At 39.5% G+C, this 19,861-nt stretch overlaps 1 protein-coding gene across 1 annotated transcript; it reads left to right on the top strand.

Annotated features, from left to right (window-relative positions):
- Positions 1 to 4,705: 4,705 nt before the first annotated feature.
- On the top strand, positions 4,706 to 19,523 carry LOC125243490. The gene is made up of 8 exons (XM_048153199.1): positions 4,706 to 6,206; positions 6,360 to 6,465; positions 8,539 to 8,626; positions 9,206 to 9,423; positions 11,121 to 11,253; positions 15,178 to 15,298; positions 15,609 to 15,848; positions 17,478 to 19,523. The coding sequence occupies exons 2-8, from the start codon at positions 6,391 to 6,393 to the stop codon at positions 17,533 to 17,535; spliced, it is 933 nt and encodes a 310-aa protein (XP_048009156.1). The 5' UTR covers positions 4,706 to 6,206; positions 6,360 to 6,390; the 3' UTR covers positions 17,536 to 19,523.
- The last annotated feature ends 338 nt before the right edge of the window (positions 19,524 to 19,861 follow it).

Genomic DNA, 19,861 nt, shown 5'->3' with positions numbered 1-19,861 from the left:
CTCGTTTCAGGGTGTATTCACACTAGGCACGGTTGCCTTGAACCGAGCCCGAGCGCGATTTTCCCACTCCCCACTCCCCCACTGGCCTGCACTCACATTGCACTTAACGTTCCAGGCCGGAGCACGCTTATGTCATATATGATGCAACTTTTTGTAAGGAAGAAAACAGGAAGAAACGCACTTTCGCTAAAATACCGCCTAATATATTTATGCTGCGCAGCGATTTTCACTTGATTGTGCTGCACATATCAGAAGATTATTACGAAGGCTGGCGTTAAAGGATTAGTCCACTTTTAAATAAACTTTTCCTGATAATTTACTCACCCCCATGTCATCCAAGATGTCCATGTCTTTCTTTCTTCAGTCGAAAAGAAATTAAAGTTTTTGATGAAAACATTCCAGGAATTTTCTCCTTATAGTAGACTTGAATGGGCACCAAACGATTGAAGGTCAAAATTAGTTTCACTGCAGCTTCAAATTGTTCAACACGATCCCAGATGAGAAATAAGGGTCTTATCTAGTGAAACCATTGCTCATTTTCTGAAAAAAATTGTTATTTTTATAGACACTGACAGGTTATGATGTGTTGGTTTATGTCAAGTTGTCATAACTCGGACATCTCAAACAATGTCATCTTTGCATTAAAAATGACATAATTGAGCGAATGACACTTAATGACAGTTGTCATAAACATTCATAAAACCTCCTTCATATTCATGACACAAGTCATGTCATGATTATGAAGGTGTCATGTCAGTCTTATGCACACCCCTTCAAGTAAAGTGTTCCCGAAATGGTAGTGCAAATAAGTCACAATGACAGTAGTGCAAGTGAAAGGTCATGAAAATAAACATATTTATGAAACAGACATTCTCAACTATATTTCTTGAATGTAAAAGAAAAAAAGCAAACAGTAAAAATACAGAAATAATACACATCTATTGGTGTGGTCAAGAACTGGCAGAGCACTCATAGCATGCGTCTCAATCAGCTCCCTAGTTCACTAGTCAGGGCACTGATCAGGGAGTCGGCCACATTCATTTACATGGTATACTGATATGACCTAGGAAGCTAGGGAGCTGTTTGAGACGTAGGGATAGTTTGTGGGGGTCTTCCTCTTCTACTTACTTTCTCTTCATCGTCTTGGTATCAATGTGTGCTCGGCAAGACCGCTTTGTGCTTGAGTGCTACCAAGTCGTGTTTTACTGTAACTTCAGCATCTCCAGGCACGTGAATAAAAGTGCCACTCTCATTGGTCTGCCAGTTTTTAACGTGGTGCGTCAAACCAAAAAAAAAATGTTTTTTAAAAAATTACGCTTTTACGCCTGCCGTTTTTCGCATCGTTGTGCACACTCACATTGGCGGCCTTTGTTTAGTCATGAGGCGTTAAACGTCGGCGATAATCGTGTGTGATATTTGTCCCGGTGTGTACAGGCCTTTACTCTAGCTTAACTGGCTTTACTGCAACTTTTCTTTACAATACCTGATCATCAATAAGGTGAGAATCAGACTTATTATAAACCCAAATACACTCAAATTAATTACATTAATTTGAAAGTGTACTATCTAAGTAGTAATAAAGATGTTTGTCATCATAATGATGAGAGTAGTGCACACAAAAGTAGTAGCTGTTCCGTGCTCAGGCATGGCATGCGAACCGCGCTCTGGCCCACCTCTTCCAAGCAGGCCAGGGATGGCTAAACGAACTGCACCCGGGCACAGTACTGAGCGATCACACTACTTAGGATGTACTCACACTAGGCGATCTGAACCGTGCCCAAGCACGTTTGACCCCCAAAGCCCGGTTCTTTTCACAAGTGTGATCGCTCCATTCCATGCCCTGGCGCAGTTTGTTTAGCTGTCCCTGGCCTGCTTGGAAGAGGTGGGCCAGAGTGCGGTTTAGTTGGGCTTGAGTGCGGTTTGCATGCAGTTTGACCACTAACTGCACCAGAGCACGAAACAGCTTCTACTTTTGTGTGGACTATCATCATTATGATGGCAAACATCTTTATTACTACTCTGATAGTACACTTTTCAATTCATGTAATTAATTTGAGTGTATCTGGGTTTATAATGGGTCTGATTCTGATGAACAGGAATTGTAGTTTGCGAGTAAAGCTGCTAATTCCTCCATTAACGTCAGCTGCCTTTGTAATAATCCTCTGATACTTGCTTTTGAAAATCGTTGTGCGGCATACATTAGAAATAGCATATATTATCTTAGCGAAAGTTTATTTCTTCATGTTTTCTTCCATTTAAAAAGTTGCATCGTATATGACGTTGTTACAGATAGATACTCGGAAGACACAGAGATGAATGTAGATGGTGGTTATTTAACAAAACAGCAGGGGGAATGACAGTGATGTAGGTAAGTGAACAGATGACATGAACTTGGTGGAAACTGGATACTGACTTAGTTCTTTGTTTTGCAGATGTTGGAATCGTGGATGGCTGGATGATCGTTGATGGAGTACACACAGGTTGGAGGCAAGTAGACATACACAGACGCAGGGACACGGAGAATACAAGGAGATCACTAGAGTGGAAACAGGAGGTCATAGAATATAACATAGAATAGTCCTTTTGCATGTAACCATCAACGAGACCGGACAACTAAGTGAGGCGAGTGGTGTGCTTATGTAGTGCTGTGTGATTGAGTGCGAGTGATGTGCTGATCAGGAGAGGTGATGAGGAAGTGAGTGCAGGTGTGTGCCAGGGAGGATGATGGGAGATTGAGTCCAGAACTGATGGGAACTGTGACAGACGTAAGCGTGCTCCGACCTGGAACGTTAAGTGCAATGTGAGTGCAGACCAGCAGGGGAGTGGGGAGGGGGGACAGTCGCGCTCTGGCTCGGTTCAAGGCAACTGTGCATAGTGTGAGTACACCCTAAGCACGCCAGGGATGACTAAATGAACCGCACCCGGGCACAGTACGGAGCGATCGCACTACTTAAACAAACTGGGCTTTGGAGGTAAAATGCGCTCTGGCATGGTTCAGAGAGCTTAGTGTGAGTACACCTTCAGTTTAGTTGGTCCTCTATGATATATCCTGAGTGTTTGTTATTCTGAATAAAAGACATTGTTTATGGACTATATCGTTGTGCGTGCAGCAGACCACCATTATTATCATGGACTTACCAGTTTGGTGGAGACTCATCACCTGCGAGAACAAAGCGCTGGTGGAATACTGGTGGTGGAGGATACAGCATGGCGACTCTCCGGGTAACGTCAGCGAGTCAGAGAAGAAGCCCGTGCCGGAACCAGCTGCCTGGGTCTTCCCTGAGCCGAAGCAAGCTGCCTAGCCCATTTCAGAGCCAGGAGTAGAACAATGCCTGATAGATCTGTGGTCCACGCATCCAGTTCCCTCCCGAGTATCCAGCCTCGAGTCTTCGCCTTCTATGCTGGTTCCATCCAGCCATCGGGATGCTCCAGTTCCATTGGGAAATATTCCTCCTCCGATATCCTCGACTGATTTCATGGTCCCATCTCCTCCACTGGTTTTATCCAGTTCCCTGGATCCATCGGAGCCACTGGTGTTGTCCTGCTCCTCAGCTCTGCCCCCGCCCCTTGCTCCGTGTGGCTCTTCGGCTCTGCCTCGGGCCTCCCGTCTACCAGCTCAACTTGAGTTTGAGCCCACATCAGGCCTCCAGGCCCTTGTCTCCACCTTTTCCTCTCAGCCCGTCAGCTCCGCCCTGGCTCTGTGCTCCTTTGACTCCACTGTGGTCTGCCAGTTCTGGGACTCCTCCCTCGTCCATTTGGATCAGCCTTGTTCAGTCATCGTTCTGCCTCCGCTGCAAACTTCCGGGTCTCTGGCTTCGCCTCGACTCTTCATCCCTTCGGCTCCACCGGGCTTCTCCTTCCCTCAGGCTTTGCCGTCAACCTTACTCCCTCTATTGTTGCCCCGTCGGCTGAGCCCCCGTCTCGGTCCCGCAAGCCAACAGCTCAACCTTGGGCTTCCAGGCTGGAGATGTCATCCTGGTCCGTCGGTCTCTCTGCTCCGCAAGATACCGCATGCATCCTGGCTCCGCCACCATCGGCCAGTCCTCAGGTTCCGTCTAGCCCTTCAGTGAAGTCTCCACCATGGTGTTTGTGTTCTTCGACTCCTCCTGGTCCGTCACCTGCTCCACGCCCATCCCCAAATCCTCCTCCCTCCTCAGTTGGACACTACACGGCACGAGGACGCACCTTTAGTTCTGTTTAGTTCCAGTTTCATTGTTTTTTTTATTATCTACTCATTTGTTTCTATAGTTACGTATAATCATCACCTGTCAGTCATTATGTTTATCATGCATTTATACTCCCCGTTTCATTCAGTCCCTTGTCGGTTTTCGTTTCAGTTTAGTTGGTTTGCATTTTCCTACGTCGTCTATGATATCTCCTGAGTGTATGTTATTCTGAATAAAAGACTTTGTTTATGAACTCTTTATGACAACTGTTACAATTAGCTTCATTAAGACCAGATTAAAACCATGACAAATTATAAAGAATTACCAAATTAATTACTTATCACAATATTAATATTTCTGAGATTTTTCTGTGAGCAAAACTGTTTTTCACATTAATATAATGGCTAGTAGTTCTTGATGAGTGACTATAGGAAACACTTGAGTAATTAGTAATTAACTGGTAATTAATTATAATTTGTCATAGTTAGTTAATAGTCATTAATTCAGTAATTAATCAGACCGAGTGTTACCGATTTCAATAACTTTTGTTTGAACTGTAATAATAAACTCTCAAATGTATTGTAAATTTTGTCTTGTGCCTGATATGCTTCAGCTAATTCTTTGCCTTCACTCTGTTTACATACATAAGTATGAATTAGCCTACATTAAGAATTGCATGCTCTAATGGACATATTTTCAATTCAAAAGGTGAACGTTGCCAAAAGGCACAAGGAAGAGACATAACTGTGCAGAAAACAAAAGCACAAACTATATGGATTTGATGAATTCTGTAGTGATTTGTGATGTAGCTGTGATATAGATTGTCTCAAAAAAAAAAAAAAAAAAAGAAAAAGAAAAAAAAGTAAATCTGATAATACCAAAATGTGGTTATTTACACTGTTTCTTGCCATTGTGTAGATAACAAAGTTATAACCAGTAAAGTTTAACTGTCTGAGCTTGACCAGTGCATATTTTGGAAAGTATGCTATAAACTACCTATTTATTATTATTATTATTATTATTACAAAAAGGTCCTACTTAACAGAAGCAATTTGTCAATGAGAATGCTTGGAAAATATTTTAGTCCATACATCCATGATAATTTCATAATTCCGATGTATTTGTTTATTAACAATAACTGTGACAGACTGCACTTTAGAAATGAAGAATATTGGATATCCTATAGACATTTGAACTCTTTATAATTTTTAGTTTAAAATCAGGAATATCAAATGGATACTTCTGCCATCTAGTGGCAGGACCAAAACACTTAGTGGCCCCAAAAATGGCCAATGTTAAAAATGTCTGTATGTCAATGCCAATCAAAACAAATAAGACTTTAAGTGATGAACCAATATATATAGTGTTGAAAATGTATATAAACATCTCATTAATCCATGTTTTTTTCCCCAGACTGTAAATGACACAATAAGCATCAGTTTGCTTCATGTGATGTCACACCTGTAATTCAGTCTTAGTACATTTGGGCACATTAAGCATTTTAGAATGACCTGCTGTTTTTAATGATTGAATCACTAGTGTCCAAGACTTGCAGTTTGTTTATCTTTGTTTTTTTCTTTTAAGGGGTGCTCTGAATATTCATGGATTGAAACAGATGGAAAATATACAGGCCTGTGCTGCAGTTCCCTTCATAACACTGGATTCATTAGGGTTTTAAAGCTTATTTCACTCAAACAGAAGCATCTTGTTAGACAGGGGCTAGTTTTAGAGGAATCTGAGGGTGTTCGCTGCCTGATAATTCCCGCAGCAATACACAGATATATGGACTTGGGAAAAATAGGATCAGGTACCAAAATTAGTATGATGGGACACAAGAGGAGCACGTAACCCCGTCACTAATCAGATTAGACAGGATTATGTCTCTAGGCTCGACGCGTCTGCACAAGTTCACAGGTCTGTGAACATGCCATCGGAAGACCAGCTGAAGAGAAACAAACCAACACATACATTTATATCCACTGAAGTTCAACAGGGATCTTTATTCAGCCTCTGAATCATTCAACCAGACAGTATATCAAGGTATTTACCTGCTTTGATGTTTTTACGAATAGCAGAATAGATTCCTCTTTCTCTCAAAGCCACAGTGGTTGGCAGTCCTCTCTGGTTGTTTTAAAACCAGAATCAGACTTAATATACAGAATTGGTTGAATAATTTTCATTTTTGCATTGCAGGCAATGGAGCACCATGTGAAATCTCCATAAAATGGCTACTTATGTACTGTGGTCAGCAGTCGTCTGGACTCTCAAGGGCCTGCTGTGCACATGGAGGTTTTTCTGGGTGATTATGTACTCTTCAGTTAAAGTTTTTCAATTTATTTTCTCATGAATTTCAATTTATTTCCTCTTGAAGCTTTGAAAAGCTCAATGTGCTCTGATTGGTTGGCTCAACCAGTGTGTTATGATTGGTCTAGCGATTCGAGCTTGTTTGGGAAATGTCCTGCCCCTTACCATTACCGCCAGTTTCAACACACTACTAACTAAAGTCCCCTTCAAGGAAAAGTCTGTTCATTCGGTGGCCATATTTGCAAAGCCTCCTGGCAGCTATTTTGGGCATCCAAGACCAAGTCCCATTTACTTGAATGGGGGAATCCTGAAATCTTAAAAATTACATAAGATATAAAATGTTGTAGTGCGTTGATCTGCCAGTCATGGGTCTTTCATGCGGATGGACTCTGCTCATTTGTTTGCAATTTGCATAATGATGCATTTAAAAGTTAATAACCAAACGTTTCCTTACAAAGTTCACAATGCTGTTGCAGATGAAATATAATGGGGATAGCATTGAACAAATATCTTTTCTTCTGGCGAGATACTAATTATTAATCACTCAAACCCCTTTATCTAAACTTCTCTTCTTAAAGGGTTAGTTCACCCAAAAATGAAAATAATGTCATTTATTACTCACCCTCATGTCGTTCCACACCTGTAGGAACTTCGTTCATCTTTAGAACACAAATTAAGATATTTTTGATGAAATCCGATGGCTCAGTGAGGCCTGCATTGCCAGCAAGATAATTTACACTTTAAAATGCCCAGAAAGCTACTAAAGACATATTTAAATCAGTTCATGTGACTACAGTGGTTCAACCTTAATATAATAAAGCGACGAGAATAATTTTTGTGCACCAAAAATAACAAAATAACGACTTTTCAACAATATCTAGTGATGGGCAATTTCAAAACACTGCTTCATGAAGCTTCAAAGCTTTACTAGATATTGTTGAAAAGTCGTTATTTTTTTTGGTGCACCAAAAGTAATCTTATTACTTTGGTTTGCCATTAAGGTTGAACCACTGTAGTCACATGATCTGTTTTAAATATGTCTTTAGTAGCTTTCTGGACATGTGAAAGTGTTAATTATCTTGCTGTCAATGCAGGCCTCACTGAGCCATGAGGGTGAGTAATTAATAACGTGATTTTCATTTTTGGGTGAACTAACCCTTTAACCGTCGTTCTGGCACACCCGCCATGTTTGTAGTTTTTTTATTTATTTGTCTTTTTACACTTTTTATTCATGTTTGTCCAATGCGCAATGGGTTGTGGGCAATATTTGCCGTTGGAACGTGCACAGATCTGCACTTTGGATTCTAACCGGAAAAAGTAGACCATCCGGGTATCTTTGGAATACCCATTTCAAAATACTACGATTTGGGACACACCAGTACTAATTTTGATTACTATTTAGGATGGATAGTATGCGAATTGGAACACAGCATCAGTTAGTTTCTAACAGCAGCTGCAGTGATGCAATGACTTTACCAATCAGCGATTCTCTCTTTTGTTTAGAAGGTGGAATGTATTCCGCCATATTGTGCGTTGCAGTTTCTCCCATTCATAAGTAATAGGGGTCCCACTTTATATTAGGTGTATTTAACTACTATGTACTACATTTAAGTTAATCATTTGATACAATGCACTTATTGTGTACATAACATGTTTGTACATTGTACTTATATTTAAAAAAAATACCTGCATGTAATTACAACTGTAATTCATTTCTGTAATTACTTTATGCTCTACTTTATGCTATAATTGCACTCTTGACTTAACCAACCCATCAAACCTGTCCCTAACTTACTCGGATCTCATCTCAATAGTAGCACAATTATTTTGCAATATATGAACACAAGAAGTATTGTACTTATTTTTTGATGCAAGTACGTAGTAGTTAAGGACGTGTAATATAAAGTGTGACTATAATAGGAGTGCACCGTCTTTGTCTGTCTATAGTCTTTGCTACTAACTAACTCAACCAGGCCCCGCCCCTTTATTTTATTTTGTTAATACATTATACAAATATATTCCAGTTATTATTAGCAAATTGAATCAAATGTTATTTGATGTACTGTAGGTCAGCCCGTATTGTGCTCTAAAATCTGCACCATGGACAGAGAGAGCAGCTGATACTGACCATAAACTACAATCAAAACTGACCACAGGTAAATCCTAATATCACAAGGAAAAAGCAGTCATGGCCTTTTTTTTTTGTTATGCAATTGTAAGGTAAATGTTTTAACTTCAACTAAGATGTTTTAATTTCATGTGGATGTGGTATCTGTAAAATGTAATGATTGTTAAATTATTTATATGCAAAAAAAATGTTATGCCCTTACCTGTCCAATAGATGGCAGGCTAGTTTTGTATGAAAGTAGTCTGACAAATCAAATTGCAGAACTCCTTATTCTACAAATTAAGGGGCCTTTTGTACTAACATTCTGTCATTAATTACTCGGCCCTCTTGTCATACAAAAGCTCTATGACTTTCTTTCTTCTGTGGAACATTATATCGTGAAGAATGCTTTTGTCCATCCAAAACAACACTGGACCCCACTGACTTTTATTGTATATTGAGACATTTTTAAAAATATTTTCTTTTGTGTTCCACAAGAAAACCATAGAGGATTCATACGACATATAAGTGAGAAAAGTAACAACAGATTTTTAATTTTTAGGTGAACTATCCTATTAAGTGTTTGTTCTGCATTTATCAAAATATTAATACTTTCATAAATCTGTAGTTGTCCAAGATGTCAAGCATCTCGCAGGGACAGACTCTGAGAAGAAGGCCAAAGCAGGAAACTGTGTTCAGCGTGAGCGCACAAGCGGCCTGTACAAGAGACTGTTAACAGCTGAAGGGGAGATTCAGGAACTGAAGATAGAGATTGCAAATCAGAGAGCATCATGGGAGATGCGGTTTATCGAGCTGCAAAAGAGACAACTTGATCTGAGAGACCAGGTATATGGGTCTAATAATATTTCATAAATGAATCTAGCTCACAAATCCATTATAACGAACCACCTGTGACACATTTGCTTCATGTGCATTGCTGCTTTGATCGCCTAGCCCATCGTTTAAATGCAAAATGTAGTATGCATGCTTTTTTGATAATGAGTTTAACTGCTTCTTTAGGTAATTAATGGGGTTGGCAACTGGAACTAGCAATGCTCATCGATTGCAGTAAATACTCCCATCCAATAAATTTTGTGTCTGAAAGGGAAACTTCTAATTAAAGGATTAGTTCACTTCCGAATTAAAAATTTCCTGGTAATTTACTCACCCCAATGTCATCCAAGATGTTTTATGTCTTTCTTTCTTCAGTCGAAAAGAAATTAAGGTTTTTGTTGAAATCATTCCAGGATTTTTCTCCATATAGTGGACTTCAACAGTTACCAACGGGTTGAAGGTCCAAATGTCAGTTTCAGTGCAGCTTCAAAGAGCTCTACATGATCCCAGACGAGGAATAAGAGTCTTATCTAGAAAAACCATCTGTCATTTTCTAAAAAAAATAAAAATGTATATACTTTTTAACCACAAATGCTCATCTTGCACTGCTCTGCGATGCGCCACACATTACATAATCACGTTGGAAAGGTCACGCGTGATGTAGGCGGAAACACAGAGCAAGTGTTTACAAAGCAAATGTGTAAAGACTGTCAAACGGCCTTTCCAACATGATTACGTAATGAGTGGCGCCTCGCAGAGCAAGATGAGCATTTGTGGTTAAAAAGTATATAATTTTTTTCTTTTTCAGAAAATGAGAGATGGTTTCTCTAGATAAGACTCTTATTCCTTGTCTGGGATCATGTAGAGCTCTTTGAAGCTGCACTGAAACTGACATTTGGACCTTCAATCCGTTGAACCCCAGTGAAGTCCACTATATGGAGAAAAATCCTGGAATGATTTCAACAAAAACCTTAATTTTTTCGACTGAAGAAAGAAAGACATAAACATCTTGGATGACATGGGGGTGAGTAAATTATTAGGAAATTTTCATTCTGAAGTGAACTAATCCTTTAATCATTTGAGACGATGCATGGATTGTGTACATACGTGTTTTTACATGAAAAATACCTGCATGTAATTACATCTGTAATTAATTTTTGTAATTGCATCTATAATTACACTTGACCTCCCTTACACCTTAAACCTACACCTACCACCAAGCCTGTCCCTAACCTTACCCTTATACCACCTCACTAGCAGCACAAGTGTTTTGCAATACAATATGTACACAAGTACATTGTACTTATTTTTTGATGTAACTACATAATATCTTTTTTTTTTTTTTTTTTTTTTTTTTGCAGTTGGGTTCTATATAAAACTGTAGGGTTCTTGATTAAATTTTAAAGAACCCTTTATGCCAAAATGGTTTTATACAAGGATAATTGTTTTAATTGATTGCATAATACTTTCATGTTTTACGGGTTATTTCAAATTGTAGTGATAAAATATGTTTACAAACTGTTTAATTCATAAAATTTAGTCAAAATAAAAAGTGAATTAACACTAAATTATTTAGTCCTAATTAAAACTAAATCCATAAAATTATCCCATGATGAGAATCCCTAAAAGGTTATATAAATGAAGCGCCTGACAGAAACCTAACCTTTTTAACTTTCATTTCAATTATGTTATGTGATTTTTTTTTTCAGTTGACCTCTGAGATTCTGGTAAGGTCTGGATTGCTGTACAGAGACACCGATTCAGAAGAAGCAAATGAGGTCTTTGTAGAGTCTGGGTTGGAGAATGGACTTTATTCTGAGGAGAAGGAACATGGATGTTTTAGTAAGTTTCATATTCCTTTCGTGGACTGGATGTCAAAACTGCCCTGGTGTTACACACCTTGTCCCAACCAGACGAAATGCGATAAGATTCCAGCGAAAAGCAAGCATTTTAGTCTTTCCACACCAGATGTGACATGACTAAGACCCAACAAATTCAAAATAAAAAATCTAAGCCAATCAGAAGAGCGTGTGAGCGGAGCCTCTCTGCACTCACATTATTAAAAATACACAGCCTACTGAGTGACTGAAATGGTCTTTGTCATGGAATACACGTGTTTGCTCACATTGAGTTCACAGTTTGAACTTGTTTCCTTTAATTTATTATTTAAATTATCCATTGTCGCATTCAGTACGGTCATAAAGGTCATGCAATACGATATTCAAACTCACATTAAATTCTTTTAACATTAAATAATGCACATAATCAATATAATCATATAGTCATACTTTGTATGTTGTTGTTCCAGCCACGACATTGACGAAATGGAAACCTTTCCCTTTTGTGGGAACTTGTGCTGTGTCAATGACCACATTTTGCGGAACGCCTATGCGTGATTGTCGTCTGAAGCATGTGTGCAACTAGTCCACTAGTGTGTGATGGCGAACCCCAGAAGCTATAAAGGGAAGCCAGCACAAAGCAGAGTTAACTTCTGCTCTCCAGCAAGCACTATCTGTTGAAATTGTCTTATTTATTGTGTGCTTGTCCAAAAAGAAAAAAAAAAATTATGATGATGAGTGAACACTTCAGGCTGTGTGTGCTTCCCTACCCTAGATGCGTTTTGGGTAAGGACACACACAAGTTATGTGTGAGCTGTTTGGGAGTGAAGCATGCACTGGCAGCTCTCGAGGGAGCATGCACTGTAAGCTTCTGCCACTCAGGACGCTACGCTCTCACCTGGCTGTGTTTGATGAGAGCAGCCATCGGGTTTGGCCCCGTTCTCAACCCGAGTCTGCTCTCTCTTGCTCAGGATCCAGAAGCCCGCTCTGCGGCTTCTTCTGCCCCATGTGAGAGCTTGATGCTGGAACTGTCTAGTTCTGAGGAATTAGACATCCCAGCAGGTCAGGCTGGGGCGTGCTTGCACACCATGGCCATCATGCAAGCTTACCAAGCCAACCTGCTAAGGGACCTCGATGAGGGCAAGGGGGTCAGGCCTTATGCCATTAAAGAACTGCATAGGGCCACAGACCTGTCTCTCCGGGCTACCAAGGAAACAGCCCAGGCCATCGGCTGCTAATGGCAGTGTTGCTAGCTATGGAGAGGCACCTCTGGCTAAACCTCTCATGCATCAAGGAGAAGGACAAGACATTCCTCCTTGATGTCCCACTGTCACCATCCAGACTCTTCGGCAACTCGGTCAGGTTCTAGGAGGCTAAGTGACAGTCGGCGGCATTCCTCACGGTATGGCCCCACGGGATTCAGGACACTGAACACAGTATTCAAAGTATACCCAAGGTCAGCCTCGAGAGGCTGGTCTCCCTAATGCACTACAAAGAGGTCTGGGGCCACCTTCCAAACATGTCTTATTGGGTCCTGCGTACAATAGAAAAGGGGTACAGGATCCAGTTTGGATCATCATAGATCTATGACATCTGAACCATTTTCTGAGGAGATTCAGGTTCAAGATGTTGACAATTCTATTAATTGTGAGTCAAATCAAATCCGTGGATTGGTTTGTTAAGATCGATCTAAAGGATGCATACTTTCATACTCCATCCTTCCCCAATACAGAAACTTCCTGAGGTTCTCTTTTGGGGGCGAACCCTACCAGTATCGAGTTCTTCCATTCGGCCAAACATTATCTCCTTTACAAAGTGCATGGATGCAGCACTGGCTCCACTGAGACTACAGGATATCTGTGTACTCAATTACATAGATGATTGTCTAATATTAGCACAGTCTCAGGAGTTGTTCTCACCCAGTCCAGAGGATAGCCTTTTTAGGAGTGATATGGGACTCGACTACTATACAGACAGATCTGTCTCCAGCCCGTATGGAGTCAATTCTGGCAGCAGTTGCCAGAATCAAGCTAGGCCAGGCCGTCACTGTGAAACAATTTCAAAGGTTACTAATCCTCATGGCAGCAGCATCCAACATCATACCTTTTGGCCTGCTGTACTGAGACTTATAGTGGTGGCTCAAGACTAAAGGGATTTCCCCAAGGGGCAGCCCATTCCATATGATCAAGGTTACGTGCAGATGCCTTTGTACCCTTGTCATGTGGAAGAAACTTTGGTTCCTGTCAAAGGGTCTGGCGTAAATGGCATCATGTCATTGGAAATTGTGATGACAGATGCTTCCCTCATGAGCTGAGAGAGCTTCATCTCTCTTGGCACATAAATTGCCTAGAGATGTTAGCTGTACTTTTAGCTTTGAGGTACTTCCTCCCGGATCTCAGAGGCCATCATGTTCTGGTCTGGACAGACGGTGGTCTTACATAAATCACCAGGGGGGTCTGAGGTTGTGCCCTCTGTGCAAACTGGCACATCAGATCCTCCTGTGATCCCAGGGCAGACTGGTTTCTCTCAGGGCAGTCTATATTCCCGAGAATTTAAATGTGGGTGCAAACATCCTGTCGAGGCTGGGGCTAAGGCCCGGGTAATGGAGACTCCATCCTGAGACGGTGGAGTTCATTTGAAGGAGGTTCAGTGAGGCAGAAGTGAACCTATTTGCGTCACAAGAGAGTCTGCTTTGGTTCTCCCTCACACACACCCACTGGGGCTGGAAGCTATGGTACAGACATGGCAGAGGGACTGGAGTAATCTGGGGAAATGCATACAGACGTAGCGTCTGTATGCATTTCCCCAGATTACTCTGCTTCAGAGAGTTCTAGAGAGAGTGCGCCGGGAAGGGGTCAGGTTACTCTTGGTGGTTCTTGGATCTCATAGCCCTCCTCGACAGTCCCCTGTGGGAAATCCTATCACAGGGCGGGAGGATAATATACCAATTAACTGTTCAGTGGCTTCAGTGCTGGAGTTCCTTCAGGGCTGTTTTCCAGCTGGTCTTTCCCCCTCCACACTTAAGGTTTACATGGCGGCCATAGCTGCCTTCCATGCACCACTAAGCAATGGGTCTTTAGGGAGACACCACTTGGTTATCCGTTTCCTGCATGGTGCTTTGAGGATGAGGCCTGTGGCTCATGAGAGGGTCCAGTCCTGGGATTTGGCTGTGGTTCTGGAAGGGCTATACCTGGCTCCCTTCAAACCAATTTAATCTAGCTCTGAGAAGTTTCTCATGCTCAAAATGGTGTTCCTGTTGGCTATTACCTCCCTTAAGAGAATAGGAGATTTGCAGGCCCTGTCAGTTGCCTCCTTCTGCTTGGAGTTTGCCCCAGGTGGGGTCAAAGCCTTTTTCCACCCGAGACCGGTGTATGTGCTTACAGTGCCAACTAATGTATTGAGGTCTACAGTTTTGCTGGCCTTCCATCCTCCTCCTCATGTGTTGGAGGACCAAGAGAGGCTTCACTTACTTTGCCCTGTGAGGGCAAAACGTATGTCCAGTGTAGGAAGTCTGACTAGTTGCATACGTGCTTCAGACAACAGTCACGCAGAGGTGTTCCCCAATATGTCGTCATCAATGCAGCATCTCGTTCCCTTCTCAGGGAAAAATGGTTACATTCGTAACCTGACATTTCTAAAATTTAACTGTCACAGCTGGTTAGGACATGGTTGATAGTTCACCCAAAAATAGAAATTCTGTCATCATTCACTCACCCTCAAGTTGTTTCAAACCTGTATAAATTTATTTCTTCTGCTGAACACAAAATAAGATATTTTGAAGAATATAGGTAACCAAACAGTTGATGGGCCCCATTTTGTTTTTTGTTTTTTGTTTTGGACAGAAATTTAATTTTTGGATGAACTATCACTTTATAAGGAGAATTGAAATTAATGGAAAAATTAGACCATCTCTTCCAACTTTCCATAGGTGGTCTCAGACAGATACACCAGCAAAAGGGAATGGAATTGTTTAGTTATGGTGTTGACCAAAAAAGTCAAACCTCCTGCCCATCAGACTCCAGAGCCACTTCTGCTCTGTCTAACATCAGGTATCCTTTATAGTGTTTTAATCTTGACATGTCTCTTCTTGCCTGTCATTGAAATCTGCTGTCACAATCAAGTGTTCCAGCGAACTGTGTAATAAACAGAAATATTTAACTCTGGAATGCAGTGATTGATGTATTCCAGATCAGAATAAAGTATTCCAGACAGTTGTGTAACAATCAGTAATGCATTTAAAGAGTTCTGTTTGTATATGAATATCAGAGTAAATGGTTACATTTAGATTTTTTTAAAGAAATTATGTTTTTTTTTCATTTAACTCTGTCTCCAGACTATATATGTGTGCTCTTTCTTTAGTGTAAGGTCTTGGAGGAGTGGAGTGGGACCTCATCGAGTGTTTGTACCCCACTCCCCTCTGGATCTGAAGATTGGACACAGGGTCCGAATCATGTTACCCTCTGGAAGGATCAGCACCGGTACCTTACGCTACCTGGGCAACATGCACAACTCTCCTGACTACCATCTTGGCGTAGAACTGGAATTGGCTGATAATGGACAACATGACGGAACCTATGACGGGCAGCGCTACTTTGACTGGTATGATAATGTTTCTGGCCTTCAGCCATTCAGATAATGGGAAACTTGGTTTTTATACTAATGAAAAGACTAGGTAATTCTGTGTTCATGCCAAGTCGTAATTACCATAAGTGACGTTCTACTTGGAGCTGTTCACTTCCTTGGACTCGGAATTATGTGTTTCTTTGACAACATCATCAACATCTAAATGAATCTGCAGCAGTCAGGTGGTACAAGTCAGAGTTCTCAGGAAATTCCAAGATTACAAGTTGTAATTTTGAGTTCTACGAGGTCGTGAATGCTTTTTACAAGTCGGAATCTCATAATTACGGTAATTACAATATGGAGACAACATTATTTATAGACTATAATTTAAATATTCCTTGAAGAGAATCAGAAATTAATGAATGATAATATATTTACCTTTTAAACTGTTATTTTAGTGTTATTGAGATACTATTATAGTTTTTTTTATAACATGTTGAATCAGTTTTTTAGTTTCATATTTACCATTTCCATTTTAACTTTATAGTTTTTTTTTTTTAGTAATTTTGTTTTTCGTTTTTTGTCATTTTTAATTAGTTAAGATATGTCCATGTAGTTATTTTAGTACATCAAGTTAAACTAAATGAAAATGAAAAAATGTTGCTTTGGCAACTAGCTGAAATAAAATACTTTTTTATTATTTTATTTTATTTTATTTTATTTCAGTTAACATTTATTTTATTTAAACAAATTTTAATTTCTTCTTTTAAAACCGTAGTTCTCAACATTTTTTGGGCCAACACCTTCCCTGAATATTAATTTTGATTATTTTATTATTATTTTTATTATTATTACATCATTAAAATAGCATGTCACTGAGAATGACTTCAAATGAATTTATATGATGTGATTCATAGGAAAACTTTATGATTTTATAAGAAATGCCAAATAGCAAATTTGATTTGACTGGACAGTTAAATATCAGTATCATTAGTTTCACAAGGGAGCAAAAACGCCATGTGAATATTTAAGACCTGTTGAACACTAAACGTTTACATCGGTAGCTTATCACAAACAGCAGATCAGAAAGCACTCTTTTTATTCCAACGGAAAAAAAATGCTGAAGGGTTTTATCTTAAATGGTATACATCCATGGTGTTTTATCTGGTTTGTTTAGTAATATCAGTTTTGATATCATGTCTGGATGTCATGTTTTGTGCTACAGAATCAAACACTGAATTAAAGAGGCATTACTTTGTAAACAATATACCATCTTGTCTGCCGCTTTGGGGTAAACTGTCATGTTTTACACCCTGTCTACACCAGACGTCAACGACGCGACAAGTCGTGTCAAAAGCAAACATAACCCATTATGATCAGTGACACTATTCTACTCGCCAACAATAAACGGATGTCCGGTTTTATTTCTGATGTAATCCATACGATTGCGCTACTTCTGACAACAACTTTGGAAAGTTTCAGCTCATCTCGTTGTGAATCTTCAGCGTAAACTCGACTAAAACAAACAACCCACCCACAAGAACTCCTCAACGCCCCCTTTCAAAATATTGCTTACAGCACCCCCTGATGTTCTCTGATTACTCCCATTTAGAAATGCTGATCTTTTCTTCTGATATTTCTTTTTATTTTCCTCTTTCTCCTCAGTGACCCTGGACATGGTGCATTTGTAGTATTCAGTAAATTGTTGATGGCTTGGGAGTAGATCAGGGACACTTGAGTGAAGACTCTGCAGCTGCTCAAGGACACGTTTTCTGTATGGATCCACTGCTGCGATGAGGTTTTTGTAGGCCAACCTGTAAACCAGCACCACCCTGGATCCCTCGACAAAAAAAAATCTTTCCATTGGCTTTTGGATTATTGCCAAAAATAAGCTCTGTGCCTAACAAAAGTTTGTGATACTCGCATGTTTTGTTCATCATGATCATTCTTATTCTTAAAACTTGAATTTTGAAGCATAAATACAATTGGCCAAAAGCTCAAAATGAACTACACCATGGTCACAAGACTTCGCGTCGCCATCATTGAGCTTCAACAACTCTTTCAGTTTTTATTTCAGTCTAACATTTTCCATGAAAGCTTGAGTTAAAATAGTTTGGAAGAGTGCGATTATAAACACAACGAGGCTGTGAAAGTGACTAGCGAGTAGAGATGAGTTTACCTGTTCGGCTGATGACATTTCATGACAATAATCTGTAGTATTTAGATACTTGTTAGCAACCGCCTTTTTCAAGACAAGTAAAAGCTTAAAAAAATTACATTAATTTATTTCATGTCATAGAATAAAACATGAGAATATCTTGAGCTTGTGTTCACCACAGATCTTATTTCAATCATTTAACGAAAAAACCCATTAAAAAAAACTCATTGACTTCAGGACGATGGAACCGGATGTGCTAAAATGCAACTCATTTGTGGGTTTTGGCCTACAAAAATACATCATCCCTAAAGCACTCTATTCACTTGTGTGTAGTGTAACTCTACTAGTAGAACAGTAACTTCTTAATGGCAAACTTGTGACCTTATATGGTACCTTAAAGCTGAAGTGTGTAATGCCTGTGCCACTAGAGTCATCAAGTGAAATGATGACTGTTTTCCCAAACCCTCCCAAAAAAAGTCCCAGCCCAAAATTGTGCTGTTGTTTGCACAAGAAAATGTTTTGAAAGTGGCATTTAAACATATAAGTTAACTATCTGTCTTTGCTCATTAAGCTAGGAGATGACACACTTCACCTTTAAAGAGCAAAATCTTTTGGGAAAGAATGTTGTTCAGATGTTTTATGGTTTACTCTGACCGGTTACCAGACCAACACAGAATCTTCCAACCCAATCTCATGAAAAAACGTATTTTATAAAGGGAATGACTTCAAATGAATTCATACGATGTGATTCGTATGAAAACTTGATGATTTTATAAGAAAAATGAAGCATGAAGGTCAACCCCTGGTCGTACAAAGATTAGTCACCAATTCTGCAGAATGTAATAAATAGTTACAAATTGCCATGAGATTGTGTTGGAATCTGTACTGACTGTGTGGGAAATTCTGTACTTGAACATACATAATTAAATAATAGCACATTCACATCAGTATCTTAGAGAAGGCCCAAATCAACCAAAATATTACATATTTTCATGAACTGTAATGAATGAGTTCAAATTCTGTGGAATTCTGCAGCCATGCATTCCATGCAGGTCTACTTATTGCCAATATCCGCTAATGCAAATGAAAGAAACACCCTATTGAACAGGGACAAAGTTGACTTTTAAACAGCCATATAAGGCAAATATCAGCCACCACTCATTTGCATTCTACTATTTCAGGTTTAGGTTCAAAAAACCCCATATGTGATCTCCAGGATGAAGTTATCTCAAGATTTTCCCTGTATGTTGAAGGATGTGTTCTGATGTTTCAGGAAAGATAATTCCTTTGGACCTTCATGAAAATTAAGAGGATGTTAAAAGATTTCATTATGTATCAAACATGTTTACCCTACATGTTTCTCAAAGATAAACAACACAAGCATTATTATCAAATGTTTGTTTAAGTTGCAATAATGTTAAACACGTCTTGTGCAAAGTGTTTGCTTTGGCTTTTGCCTTTTTTGGTTTGATATTTTAGTCACATTACTTCCTCGTACTAAGAAAAGGAAATCACATTCCTATGGATTGAGATAAAGAAATAAACAATGATCACATGGTTTACAAGGAGCTGTTTTGCATTTTCATAATACACTTTTTGTTACTTGCGAACTTCCTTCTTCCTTGTAGATGTAGGTAGATAAATATATGGTCAGTAAGGGAGGGAAGGAAACCAAAAGCCAAATTTGACATTGAATGGTGACATATACTGTACTATACATTAACCATTCAAATCAAACAAATTGTCTTGCTCTACATCATTTTTGTATATCTTTACATATAAATAAGTCATTATATGTTAAGTTGTCCATATGTCACAACATATGTGCTCCACAATCTCTCACTGCAAACAGTTTTTATCAGTAAAAGCAAATTAGCCAAAGTTTTGTCCC

This window comes from Megalobrama amblycephala, linkage group LG13 (assembly GCF_018812025.1).
Source record: "Megalobrama amblycephala isolate DHTTF-2021 linkage group LG13, ASM1881202v1, whole genome shotgun sequence".
Lineage (NCBI taxonomy): Eukaryota > Metazoa > Chordata > Actinopteri > Cypriniformes > Xenocyprididae > Megalobrama > Megalobrama amblycephala.
Note: the sequence above shows the minus strand (reverse complement) of the source record. Positions and strands in the feature narration are given on the sequence as shown.